Raw genomic sequence first — 13,870 nt, 5'->3', positions numbered from 1 at the left:
CTGCATGTCTTTGAAGAAATGAAAGTCACTGAGCTTGCCTCACTTTGTCCTTCAAACCAAAAGATTTCTCTAACCAAGGGAAGAGAGTAAGAGGCAGATAAGCCTTATGACACAAAGCACGTTTATGTTTGCAAAGCATTGTTTTACAACATAGCGAGGTATAAAACCATCATCACTCAGAAAGATCTTACCAAAAAAAAAAAAAAAAAAAAAATCCCCCTAACATTCTACGTACCCATATGTACTAAATCTAGGCGTGGGAAAAAAAATGAATACATATAGTAATTTTATACCATCTCAAAATCCCTCACAAGCCAGCTTACATCAGTAGGCATCTTAGTACTGTAATTATACTTCAGCTTAAACCTTGCACTTTATTACTCATGAGTTCCAAAATATCAGCAAGCATCCCAATTTATATAATATATACACATATACACATGCACACACCCCCAAACCACATTTTTGAGAGGGAAGATTGCAGAAATATCAACGTACTGAAACTTCATTCATTCAACCAAGCACACTTATCTGATTGTCTCTCAAAAGTCAGGCAGACCTTAACATAATCAATAAAAAGCCTCTATTTTGAGCTTAGGTTTGTTTTCCTGGCTAAGGAAAAGAAACAGGATTAGAATCTCAGGTTTTTGTCATCTCAAAGTGTGTTTTAAGCACACTGCTTCAGGAACAAACCAACCCATGACATTCAACTACCTTTTAACTTCTGTTTCAGAAATCCTAATTATCCTTTTACCACTTGCCCTTACATTCCAAAGGTACCTGTAGGCTTCTAGGAACCCTCTGGTATCTCTGGCATATCAGCCACTCCTCCCAGTTCTGTGGCAGTCCTCAGGTACCTCTCCCAATTACCATGATCATTCAAAACCAGTTGAGAGTGGCCTCAAAATGATATCAATTCCTTCAGCATTCATAGGTACATCCCATCAGGGCCCATGGACTTACTATGTCATTTCCTTAAGTATTTTAAGGTAGTCCTTCTGTGATCTACCTACATGTCTTCTCCACTCCCTTTCACCAGCAACAGGTGACCAGGCTCACACCTCTCAACATCATCTTCCATACACAATATACGAGATAAAATAACCTGCAAGACATTCCTAGGTCTGACCAGTATCTATAACACCAAAATCACACCCGGTAGACGTGGGAGCAAATGTTGTGAGAGCACTGCCATCAGGCCCCATGGACCACATGTGCCAGCATGATCTGTAAGTGCTCATGCCTGCCACCACATCTTGTGGCCAGTGCAGCCTTCAGAAAATTAGAGCTTGATAAGGTTAATCATAATCAAACCAGGCAAAATAGAAAGAAGTTCCTGTTTCATTCCAGCCTTGCTGCACATTTGCTGTCCTTATTACACAAGGTATAACAGCTAATTCTGTTGCCAGTGAGAACATACAGCTGGCACTTGCTGTGTTTTTTTTAATATTAGAGCTGAGATTTCATTTGCTTAAGAAGTATCCCATCTTATGCAAATTCACATAATTGGAAAGGAAGCAAGAATGGATATATAAGAAAAAGGAAGGTATACTGAAGCTTTTCATAATACTATTAAATTAACAGTGTATAACATCATCACTTTCACTTGCCAACTGCAAAGGTACAGATCCCCCAACCATTCCACATTGCGCACAGATCTTGGTGAAGTTACATGTACTTCCCAATTTTAGTACTGTATTATTTGAGTTAAAAGTTTTGGCTTTAACCATTGACAAATGCTAACAGACTTGGCTATCCCAGATGTACAGAATGGGCTGGAGGGTAAATATCCTTCAGTATTCCTGTGCCTATTAAGTTTAGATTTCACAGTTATGTTTACTGCAGCTTGCAGCGTGGGAGGCTTTACTGGAGTCTAAGTAACATGCAAGGCATCTAAACATAAAAGAACTACTTTCCTCCACTTGTATAAACAGCTTATTTATTTTATTAAATTCTTTTCAGTAAACAGAAACAGACCCATCAGGCTTGGGCCCTCCTCAGTGGCCTATTAAACACTGCACTCTGTTTCTCACCAAAAGGATGGAAGGGGAATCATCAATCTTCAGCCACATTTTAGCTGTTGCTGCCATAAGAAAAGACACACAAAAGTGCCCAGAAAGCACTTGGGAATTATACCATGTTATTTGTTACTATCAATACATATTGTGCAGAGGAACTGACAGCAGGCATGACGGAGACAGAAGGCCACAAGTTTTCTTGAGTATAAAATATTCCTGATCCTGTTTTGGGGAGCTGCACTTCAAATGGGATGCCTTTGAAGCAACTGCAGAGAGAACAATCTGGTGAGGCTTGGAAGTGGGGACGTTGCCTATAATGTTTTGGAGCACATGACTTTCCACCTTCACTACATTATTCAGTAACTACACAAAACACTTTGAAAACTGGTCAGAGTAATAACCTCCAGCTTTCTCACCACCCCACTAAAAGGACAATTTAACCAGTTGCTCTGTGGCCAGATGAGGTTAAGGTAACACTAGTAAACAGTGGTACTAAGCAATGCAACATGTACGTGTGTATGAAGGCATTTCTGATTTCCCAAAGCAAATGAGAACTAGAAAGAAACCTTCTATTCTACTTTCTTCCAACATATAATCAAAAATTCAATAGAAGATTGATCTAAACAACTAATTACTTCCATAAGTCTTATTAAATATTGTGAAGTTCAGCATACTTAAATTAGATTAAATAATTTTTCTTTTAGTGTCTTGAAGCAGGACAACCTAAGCCTCTCTTTAAGATCATAGAACGCTGAGGGAATTCATTGGAATCTATCTTGGAGTACTGGATTAAAGATGGATTTTTAAATTTTATTTTTAAGGACAATATACATAGCTTAAACTGTGACAAATGCACTGTATTTCTAAAAAGAGAGTAATTAAATACATTCAATGCAATAACTGAAAATTTTCAGATTTTCAGATTTCAGAAAATTTTCAGATACAGAAAACTGAGTATTCAGATATGAACTACTGCATGACTGTATAACTATAATATTTATATAATATATCCCTTTCCCCTGTGAGTCTAGTAATTCTAGTCCTTCTGCAAAGTTTACTAAAACATAATTAAGGATTAACAGTAACTCTGCAACTATTCCAAAGACACAGAAAAACACAGCCAAACAAAACCCAAACAACTCCCCCTAAGAAATCCCATCACATAGTCATTTTAGCCTCTTTAAAAATACAAGGGACAGCAACCACATTCAAGTATTTTGAAAGAATTCAGGCATTCTCTCAGCTTCTGCTACTGACAAGGAAGGAGAGTTGGAGAGTTTCAGTTATGCAGAATGGGTAGTGAAATTTGCTTCTTTTACTATTAAAAAGAAAATCTCATTAGCGTTCAGGACACAGAAGATCTCACAGGCTTTATCTAAATATGCATATTTCTTTGAATATGAAAATGCATTTCTTGAGGCCTGTGAAAAATTTAATGTGTAACAAAAATGAGCATAGCTCAGACTTCTGAAAAGGAATACTGCTGGGAGTGACAGTGAAGGGCCACCACTTCACACAGCAACAGCAAGACCAGCAATCAGTGCTTGGAAAAACTGACTCCAGCCCATACAGGCTAAAAACCAGACATCACAAAAATCAGGTTGGGCATCCTTAACATACAATATGAACATTAAGAATGTCAGTACAAAGTGAATCTATCTATGCCCAGGGAAACCTAAAAAGGATGGGATTTCTTGTGATAGATTATTCAGGCAAGCCAACAAGCATTTGTGCATCTGATCTGTGACTACAGAAGTTATCAACAATTAATCTACAAACTGTAGATAAAAGGGGACCTGTTATTGAAATCAAGGTATACAAACATACCAAACCCAAACATTGTAAATTATAATGCTCGCAACTGTATTGGTATCAGGAATTAACTTGAATTCCTCGATTCAAGAATAAAAAGCTAAAAAATTTGATGCTCTAGTTTACACGGACTTATGAGTTTGAAACCAGATATACCACAAAATTTATATTCACTGTTCAGACTAGATGACTGCAGGCATTCCCCCAAGCCTCATTAAAATCAGATTGAGTTTTGTTTGTTTGAATAAAACTGGTATGAATGGCAGAATATTTAATAATGTTGAGAAGAATTAATGGTAACTGCTATATTAAATAATTAAAATAAGTAGCATTTGTCTCTCTACAATAGAAAACAATACTACCAGCATTTTTCTGAGCGTCAGTATGTTTGCTGTATTCCAGACTACAGAAAGTGACATGGGGCAGGTGAAAAGAAAAAATAAAACCCCTGTTCTTGTGGGTTTTGAAATATTTTTCATATTGGTACAGAACTTGTAAATCTTAAACAGTAATTTTGTTGCCAACTCTCAATACTACTGTTGTGGAAGGTGGCAAAGTGGAGCTACAGGAGCACACAGACCCCACCCAAACAAGACATAAACAACACGTGGCAATAACAGGATAAGATTGTGAGGCTACAATAGCACAGGAATGTATATAAGTTAGCGAGGCTATTAATATGTTTTGGAGGGTTTTAAGGACTTTGTTTTACTGCTTTAAAGCAGTCATTCATGATAAAGCAGAACTCGTAGCTTGCTTAACGCTCTTGCTTAACGTTGACCTATTCTCTGATTGGAGGAATAAGAAGATTCAGAAAGCCCCAGAGCCAGTTTGAGCTAGAAAAAGGAGATGTAGTAACCACTAGCCTAAAAAACAGGAAAAAGAAAGAACCCACCTAGAGACGACAAAAAGACCCAATGAGAGACATGACGACCCCAGACCCAAATATTACTATTGGACCAGACAGACTATGATTTGAGGGGTCAGAACTTAGATTGCAAGGGTCTAATTGCCCAGGGATTTTAGCGTTAGGGCTTCCCCTCCAGAGGCACCCAGCTCAAAGATAGAATGAATTACGTTTTTTATATTGAAGGTCTTGATTAGAGATTGTGCTTCAGGGAACCTAGGGTCAAGCCTGAGGGAAGAATAAGTGCCTGAGGGCGAGCGTGTGTGTGAGGAGTCAAAAGGGGCACCCATCGGCTCACTGGAGTCGCCCACTGCAAAGGGACTCCAGTCATTGCAACTGAAGTCTCGGTTGGGGCATGTGCAACTCCTTGATCAGTGCGTGAACACTCAGGCAGCAGTTCCTTCTCCCTTAACGCTACCCAAAACTCATAATGTTGCCTTCCACTTCAGGTGACAAGAACTCCTACTTTCACTAAAGCAGTCCTGAAACCCAGTGAACCTAGATGATAATCCCGTTTCAGATTTTTATTTGGAATTAAAGAAAAAAAAAAAAAAAGTTTGGTTTTTTAACTTAAAGCTGGGGCTGATCCTGGACAAAGAACAGAGAATTAGCTAATGTAACTTGTTGAGAGCACCCACTGTGAGAAGACTTTTACATGAGAGTGGGACACAAACAAGACATCAAAGACCACTCAGAAATGGAAAAAATATTCTTCAAGTGTAGCTGTGAGAGACAGAAAAAAACATGGGAGATATTAGAGGCCTGCAATAGAAACATAGTAAGGACACAGGGAAGCTGTTATGTCAGCCTTAAAATGGAATTTAACTGTTTCATTTCTCTAGGGATTTTTCCAGCACACACATTTTCTTCTCCTAAAAAGGAAAGAAACATTAATCTGATTACATCTTGCTGAATTGCTTTAAATATATCATACTTAAAAGAAAAAAACAAGAATATTTAAAAAAAAATAAATTGAGAACCTGAATTTCTCAGAGCTCAATCATCTAAGCATTTGTTTAGTTCCATCCATCCCGCTCCCAGAAGATGTATTTTGCAAATCCTGAGCCCAATTTCCAAAGAGACCAAGAAAGAGAAAGTTCATTTGGATTAAAAGGAGCAAGTTTTGGTTATCTGCTCTATTTGCATACTTCCCAGAAAACCAAACACTTAGAAGTGGGACTTGAAATTTCTTTGGTCTAAGACTCTGGAATAAATTATTTTCAGTGAAGTTATTTCAGAAAAATGTAGAAACTACTGTAGCTGCTCTTTCAATTTAAATAACTTTTGACCTAAATTACAGGATTCACCACTCAGTTTTTGTTGTATTTGCAGAATTGTTTTGTGAATTTTTTCTACTGATGGCAATAAAACCATTCTATTTGGTTCTTTAAAACAAATCCTAGGCAAGTGTCATGGTTTCAGCCCAGCTGGTAACAAAGCACCACACAGCTGCTCGCTCGCTCCCCCCCCGGCCATGGTGGGATGAGGAGAAAATATGAAGGCAGGCTTGTGGGTCGAGATAAGGACTGGGAGGGATCACTCACCACTTGTCATGGGCAAAAGACAGGCTCAACTTGGGGAAGAAACAAAATCAATTTAATTTACTACCAATCAAATCAAACCAAGGATAATGGGAAGTAAACCCAAACCTCAGAACACCTTCCCCCCACCCCTCCCTCCTTCCCGCCTCAACCCCGCTCCCGGTTCTCTCTCCCTCCTCCCCCCAGCAGCGCAGGGCAACAGGGGATGTGGGTTGGGGTCAGCTCCCCACACCGGGTCTCTGCCGCTCCTTCCTCCTTGGGGACAGGACTCCTCACTCGTCCCCTGCTCCACCGTGGGGTCCCTCCCACCGGAGACAGTCCTTCACCAACTTCTCCAATGTGAGTCCTTTCCGTGGGCTGCAGTTCCTCATGAAATTCACTGGCGTGGGTTCTTTCTGTGGACCGATCTTCAGTCACCAACTGCTCCAGCGTGGGCTTTGCCATGGAGTCATGGCCATCTTCGGGGTCATCCCCCTGCTCTGGCGTGGGGTCCTCCCCGGGCTGCAGGTGGGCATCTGCTCCCCCGCTCCCCTCCCTGGGCTGGGGGACACAGCCTGCCGTCTCACCACGGGCTGCAGGGGCAGCCCCTCCTCCGGCACACCTCCTCCCCTCCTTCCTCACTGACCTCGGTGTCCGCAGGTGGGTTCCTCTCACGTTCCAATCCCCCCACTCACTACCTGTTCCCCTTCTTACGTCTGTTCTCCCAGAGGCACTACCACTGTCACTGATGGGCTCGGCCTGGGCCAGAGGTGGGTTCGACTTGGAGCCAGGGAAGCTTCCAGCAGCTTCTCACAGGAGCCACCCCTGCGGCCCCCTCCCCTGCTACCAAAAACCCTATGCCACACAAACCCATAACAACAAGGTTTTCAGGAAATTAAGTCTTCAGCACAGACAAGCCCCTGTGCAAGTGGTATACACTAGAGACAGAAGATCAAAAACTCAAAGTCTGTAATAATAGTATCCCCCACAAACGTGCAAAAGAAGATAGTTAAAAGCTGAAGGGTAGTTAGAAACTCCACAAAGTAAAAGCCCTTTATAACACTCAGAAGCTGACCAAACTAGATCTTGCCTGCTATACCTCACCTGAATTACCTACTCGAATTTCAGTAAGAACACCCCTTCCTGGTGTACAAGTTATATGGTTTTCCAATGAGTTTCTCTGAAAGCAGCCTTAAGAGGTATGAACTATTTCACATTTCACACATGCTTCTGAAGAGAGGACACATTTCCAAAAGTGAAGTGCAGTCTGAGACTGGCCTGCATCATATTTAACACACAGCAGCTGAGAGACAGGTTTGTTTCTGCCAGTAGGTCAGAAAGCATTGTCAGACTTCTGCATGTCTTGGAAGTTCTAGACATAGACTTGCTTCAGGGTGTAACCATCAAAAGTATAGGGCCCAGCTTTGTCACCTTAATCAGTGTACTACTTAGTACATAAAGTTAGCACAAGAACATTTTTTATCTTACATTTAGATAATGTGATACAGTCAATTAACTAATGGACTACTTGTGTTACGAGAGCTTAACGTAAGGATGGTTAGAAGGACATTACCCAAATCAGTTTACTCGGGACACTACCAAAACATCCACCATAGAAGACTTCACTGAACGCCCTAGAAACTCAGCTGAATGGGAACATGAAAATTATGCAGATACCTAAGGACACAAGCTTCCTAAACGAGACACTTAGATGAAAGTCACTAAAGGACTTGTGCAGGGGGAAGGGGGGCAGGGAAAGGCTGGTGTAGCACTGATTTGTTCTTAATATGTCACTTCTGACAACACATCGCTCACATTGCTTCTGGGGACATGCATGGAAACGTCATTGACTGTGCGGACAGTAGTGGGTGAGAAAAAAGTTGCCAGAAGACCAAGCTACAAAAAACACGAAGGGACGATAAACATGTCAGCTTCCTTTTGTATTTAGTAATTGTCCTCTGCAGTTTTGCTAATAGAGAAGGATGCTTGATAAGCCTATTTATTATGCCAACAGTGTAATTTAACACAGCTTTGACGGTGTACAGCTGTACATTAGAACTCAAACTTCTTGCAAATGCTCTTGCTATGAATAATTTCAGGTAACTTGGCAAATTAGAAGGCAAACCAAGTATATAAAACATACAGGTTGTTTAAAAAAGTTCTTTCTTTTGACTTAATTCTATGCAAACAATACTGATACACACAAATTAGCAGATAAACAGTGCTTTCTCAAAACAATCCAACATGGCAATTCAATAAGAAATGCCTTCAACAAAAGATTTTTAAAAAAAAATTTTTTTTTTGTTAATTCCTCCACTGTTAATTATTTTTTTTTAAATCTTACTTTGCAAACATTTATATACCGTTCATTCTTTGAAAAGGACAGTTCCACATTTGATGGAACAAGAAGTGTTAATTACCATGATATTTCTCTTCACCTCCCCACCCACAAGAACTTCTGTCAAGCTCTCAAGTTCTGTTCAGTTCCCTGAAGCATTTCAAACTAATTCACACAGCAAAATTGTATAGGTTAAGAAGTGAGGAGGTATCTTAACCTGAAACATCGTATAATAAAGGGAGTTATACCCAAAGAAAAATACAAACCTAGTCATGGACACAAGTAGTTTTGTCACACTCCTGTACCTTTCCCCCATGCACTACTTGCATAACACCCAATTAAGAGAGGGAAAATCACCACATAAAGAGACAAATAAATCATCCCTACCTTCAGAGCTCAGAATGACTCTAGAGGACTAAAGCCTGAAGCCTAGAAAGGCATACATGCCCTTTCCTGTTACAGATAGAAAGCTTTACTCTTTGTGTAAGGGAGCCCAAAATTACAGAACATGAAAAGAAAGTTATGTTCACCGAGAACTGCATGACCATTTTTAGCTTAGTGGTTATTTTCCAGAATAATTTTTATGCTATTTCTCTGTAGGATATTACTGCTACTAAGGAACAATACCATCATCCAACCCCCCAAATTCTTCATATGCATTTCATCTTTGCTCATTCTGTTTTTACTTAATTCTATACTGCGTAAATCAGCCGTAGTATCAGCACCTGTAAGCTGTAGCTATTGGACTGCTTTCACTTTTTATGTAACAAAACCCAAAAGAAACATTTTGGAAAACATTGGTCCAAATGTTTAGCCAAAAATTTTAGGCAACTTGTCACCCTGCCCCCCAGGCCAAAGATCTGCAGCTATTACCAAATGAGAACCTGAAAACCTATGTGAAATGTTATTTATCACTGTCTAACAAATCACTACCCAGAAATGCCACGAAAATAATTTTGCAATTAAAAGAGGTCTTCTGTAGTCTTAATGTGTTACTAATAAGATCAGAGGTCAGTTTAGAAGACAGATAAAGCAAATGATTCAACAACAGTGATAAATTTTCCACTTCCTATTTAATGAAATAGTCACGTTTTGTTGACTGAGAGTTCATGTTTGACCTTCCGGGAAAACAGGTTATTTAGAGATATACAAAGACAAAAACTTAAAATCAAATAGTCCAGGAAACAATTTACGTACTTGGGATGTCGGATGTCTGGCAGGGATCGTTCCAGTGCTATATTGTTGCTAACAAATATGTTGAAGCCATTTTCTCTATAAGCAGAATCATCATGGTCTTCCTCTGTAAGAGGGTATGGTTTTCCGTGTTCACCTTTCCCTACAATGAAACAAAACAATTATTTGCCTCAAACTGACAGTACAAAATGGACTACAAAGACAAAAATAAGTTAGACTGAACTTCAATTAGTACACTGTGTCTGGAACATCTCTAAGGAACTTCTTGCAATCCTTAGCGACATTCCTATTATTTCCAATACAAAAATACAAAGTAGGTACAAATAACAGGACTCGGAAGGCCCTCTGAATTCACCCATTCATCTAGCTTTCCTTCTTTCCAGAGACACAATCAGCTTAAAGCCATTTTATACATAAAAAATTGAATTGTAAATTACGCTAAGACCTTTTTGTATCAGAATCAAGCTTTCATAGCAGTTATGAACAAATGGATCAGTTCCAGCAATACTCCTTTTGATTGATATGAGGAACCTGATTACTCAGTTACTTTACATTTTAGCAGTCAGAGCCCCCCCCCCCGCCTTTTTCCAAAGCCAACTTTAGCATTGAAAAAGTTTAGAGTGTCTAACTTTCCAGAACAAGTGGTAAGGAAACCAAATGTTTTGTTCTGGGCTCCTTAAACACCCTTGCACTCCAAGGGACCAGGCAGATGTACTCAGTGCTTCTAATATCTCAGCACTGCTGATTTGGTTTCAGAAACTGGTCACTTTGGTTCCCTAAAGAAACCATCTGCTCGTTCCCTGGCAAAGCACAGACTTTCTGTTCCAGCTTTTTACTCCCAAGTTAGTTCTCATCATCAGTCACTTGGCTTAGCTTAGTACCTACCTCAGGCAACTATACCTCTATCTCTTCCAGTCAGAGCACAGAGAACAAACAAAAACACTTCAAAGAAAATCAGAACATAAAAGCCTTCACTTCATCTCAACTATCTTTATTCTTCTCATTCTTGCAAAGGATGAACTCATCAGAGTTTCTAAGCCCTTCATGCCTACTCAGGCTCTCCAGAAGATACATTTTCCTCTACAGCTAATTGATCAGCTTATAACCTCTCTATCCCTCTCCCTCCAGGCCCACTCATAAGAAAATATCTCCTTTTACCTGAGCTCTTTTAGAGAAATTAATCAACTTCCCAGCTGGATTTGATAAGTGACCAAGGCCACCTGATACTCAGCTAATCAGGAGCAGCTGCAGGAGAGGATGAAGAGGAAAGCAACTACAAGCTGAGAGAAACATCCAGTATCCTTAAAGCCTATGAGCCTCTGTCAATGCTCTACTTCATATTGCATGCGCACAAAACATTAAAAACATAGAATATGCAATTAAAGATGCTATAGTTACTCAATTTTAGAATTCTTTTGCAGATAAAATAATAATTTTTTTTTATTCCAAACTCTGTGCATATAATTACAATTTCATTTGAATTCTTAATGAAAATAATGTTACTCACAAAGGAAAAAAGTTTTTTGTGAAAAACTGTGTATGGTATTTCATTACTAACAGGTATCTTGTAATTTTTATTTTCAAACATTGCCAAATGCATGTAACACTAACATAATACAAAATCTGAGACTAAGCTTCTGTGTGAGCCTTTATGATTTCATACTAAATATGGGGAGGAACTATAATATTAAAGGAGCAGCTGATGAGTCAGAGTACTACTCAAAATTCAGTAGTACAATTATATAAAATCTGTTTCATAATACAGTAACAATAAGCTAATGCAATTCAACCCCCAGGACACAGAAATTTTAGCCCCTCTCTTTCAGCATATATTCTAAGTAGACCCAAAGTAACTATTTTAATTTGCTTTTAATAAGAGATTTATCCAGGTAGTTACTAATATGATGGAAATTCCAGAATAAATGACCTATATGACAAGACATACTACTGCTAATCAATGTTTTCGCAATATAATTTTCTGTATATTCCAGCTATTCACCCTGTATGAAGAAAGGTGGATTCTTTGCTTGCTTTTCTTAAAGAAGTCCATTTGGCTATTCAGGAGATGAATATTTTTTACAGCACTACAGTTTCTTCACATTGTCCCCTGCTAAAGAAACTGAAGACACGTACTTTTAAAGTACTCTTCCACTCTTCCTCACTGAATATAAAGTACTCTTCCACTCTTCCTCACTATCACTAGCATAAGCCAAAGAGTAGATACAATGAGTTGCTAGCTAGAGCAACTCAGGAACGGGCTGAACTTTCTTACATCGTGCTGCAGAAGTATTTGACCAACTGCAGTCTATAAATTGCTTTTGCACTTACATAGTAAGTTGGGCCATGAGGTGCACTAGAAGTTGCAAAGCATGACTCTTTCCTAACACTATATTAAAATATACATGTAGAGCATTAACAAGAGCTTGTGAGCTTTTATGAATCCCCTGAATATTTCTCCCAGCTTGCTTGCTTGCTCTCTCACTCTGCAGCTCCTCCCCATTAGCTGGGGATCAGGTGGTCATCAGATCCAGCTGAAAGCAGTTAGCTAATTTCTCTAAAAGAGCTCAGGTAAAGAGACCCTTTCTTATGAGTGACCTTGGGAGGAAAGAAATAGAGAGCTTAGAAGATAAGTATTAAAAAAAATTAAGTACAACTTTTGGATAATCAGTAGGCCTGAAGGGTTCCCTTTGTGCAAAAACCTGCCATATATGAGTCCCCTCAGCATCACAAATTATCATAAGCACATTCAAACTCTGTTCCGTCACTGATTTGCTTTCCTAGATGACTGACAGAAATTGCCATCACTGCACACTGGTTTGGAGCTGGACTATCCAAAAGTTTACCTAAAATGCCAGGGTGACAAAGGGAAACTTCACAATGCAGGAATAGTAAAATTCTGGTGAAAAAGAGCATGGAGGAGTTTAATATCCTGTACCCACCAATAGACACATATAAGCCCTCCCATACCATTTGTTCTGCCTGAAGGCAAAATAGTAATTCAGAAAGTGCATCAGGGCTATAAAGGGAACTGAGAGAGTGAAAAAGCCAGATGGTGAATTTTTGGCCTTTTTGGGTTTAAAAGGGGCTCACCCAAATGTGACGGATAAACCAACCCATCACTAAGACCTGATACTGACCCTCTCTGAGGCTAATTTACAACTGCAGCATAAATAACCCCAGAAACCAAGGACAATCAGAAGTTTTAGTTCAGTTACTTGCATTTTGATTTTTCAAGGAGGGGGAAAAGGAGGGGAAGAACCCAAAAGCACAAGAATGAGACATATATTCAACCTGGGCCCAAAAATCCCATCAGAATGCTGCACTGCGTGGGAACCCTAACAGCACTGTTTAATTAATACAGTTCAATTCATTCTAATCTTTGTGATTACAGAGTTATTACACTGATTTTCAACTCAGTACTCAATGTAAGCAATTTTTTGAAAATAGGCTAGATTTTTTCTTTAAAACACTATGATGTTTTTGGAGTTGACATCTCTACATTGCTTATATTGTAAGGGTTTTAATGCACCATCACAAAATGCTTCTCCATAGATATTCAGATAAAAAAATGGTAAAGTGAGATATTCTAGCCATTCAGATAAAGTACTGGATTGGCCAAATATCAGATGCTCCTGAAGGCTTTTTTAGACCCACTCAAGGATGTTACTGTCTCCTAGGAAACAAAACACTCTATACCTAGCCTTAAAGGTTTAAGTTTCATGCTTGACAACTTGTGATAACTGATAGTTCAAGAACACCTCAGTTAAAGCATCTTCTGCTTATATTAAATACAGATACAGCAGAAGGAGAATAAACCCTCTTGTTCAACAGATGGCATGAAATGAAGAGGATTAGAGTGAGACAAGAAAATAAAAAACCATTCTGTATACTCAGTACAAATGTGTAACAGCAGAATAACGTCTCTGGATCAGCCATGTTGGTACAGTTGTCAGGTATGATAACAGGGGTATTGCTGGCAAAATAGATCAGCTGTAAATCAATTTGAACATGCAACAGGAGTTCTGCACTACTTCTGCATGCAATGGATAGGGGACCTTGCTGAAAATTATGAACAACAAAA

General features: G+C 39.2%; 1 protein-coding gene across 1 annotated transcript in view; it reads right to left on the bottom strand.

Moving 5' to 3' along the window:
- The window catches only part of GALNTL6 (polypeptide N-acetylgalactosaminyltransferase-like 6), a 501,615-nt gene that overhangs the window by 291,820 nt on the left and 195,925 nt on the right, over nt 1–13,870 (bottom strand). The window contains exon 3 of the mRNA XM_010569957.1: nt 9,793–9,931. Coding sequence (XP_010568259.1) covers nt 9,793–9,931 — 139 coding nt within the window. The remainder of the gene's footprint in view (nt 1–9,792; nt 9,932–13,870) is intronic.

The sequence above is a fragment of the Haliaeetus leucocephalus genome, unplaced genomic scaffold (genome assembly GCF_000737465.1).
Source record: "Haliaeetus leucocephalus isolate CR32 unplaced genomic scaffold, Haliaeetus_leucocephalus-4.0 Scaffold284, whole genome shotgun sequence".
In the NCBI taxonomy this organism is placed as follows: domain Eukaryota; kingdom Metazoa; phylum Chordata; class Aves; order Accipitriformes; family Accipitridae; genus Haliaeetus; species Haliaeetus leucocephalus.
Note: the sequence above shows the minus strand (reverse complement) of the source record. Positions and strands in the feature narration are given on the sequence as shown.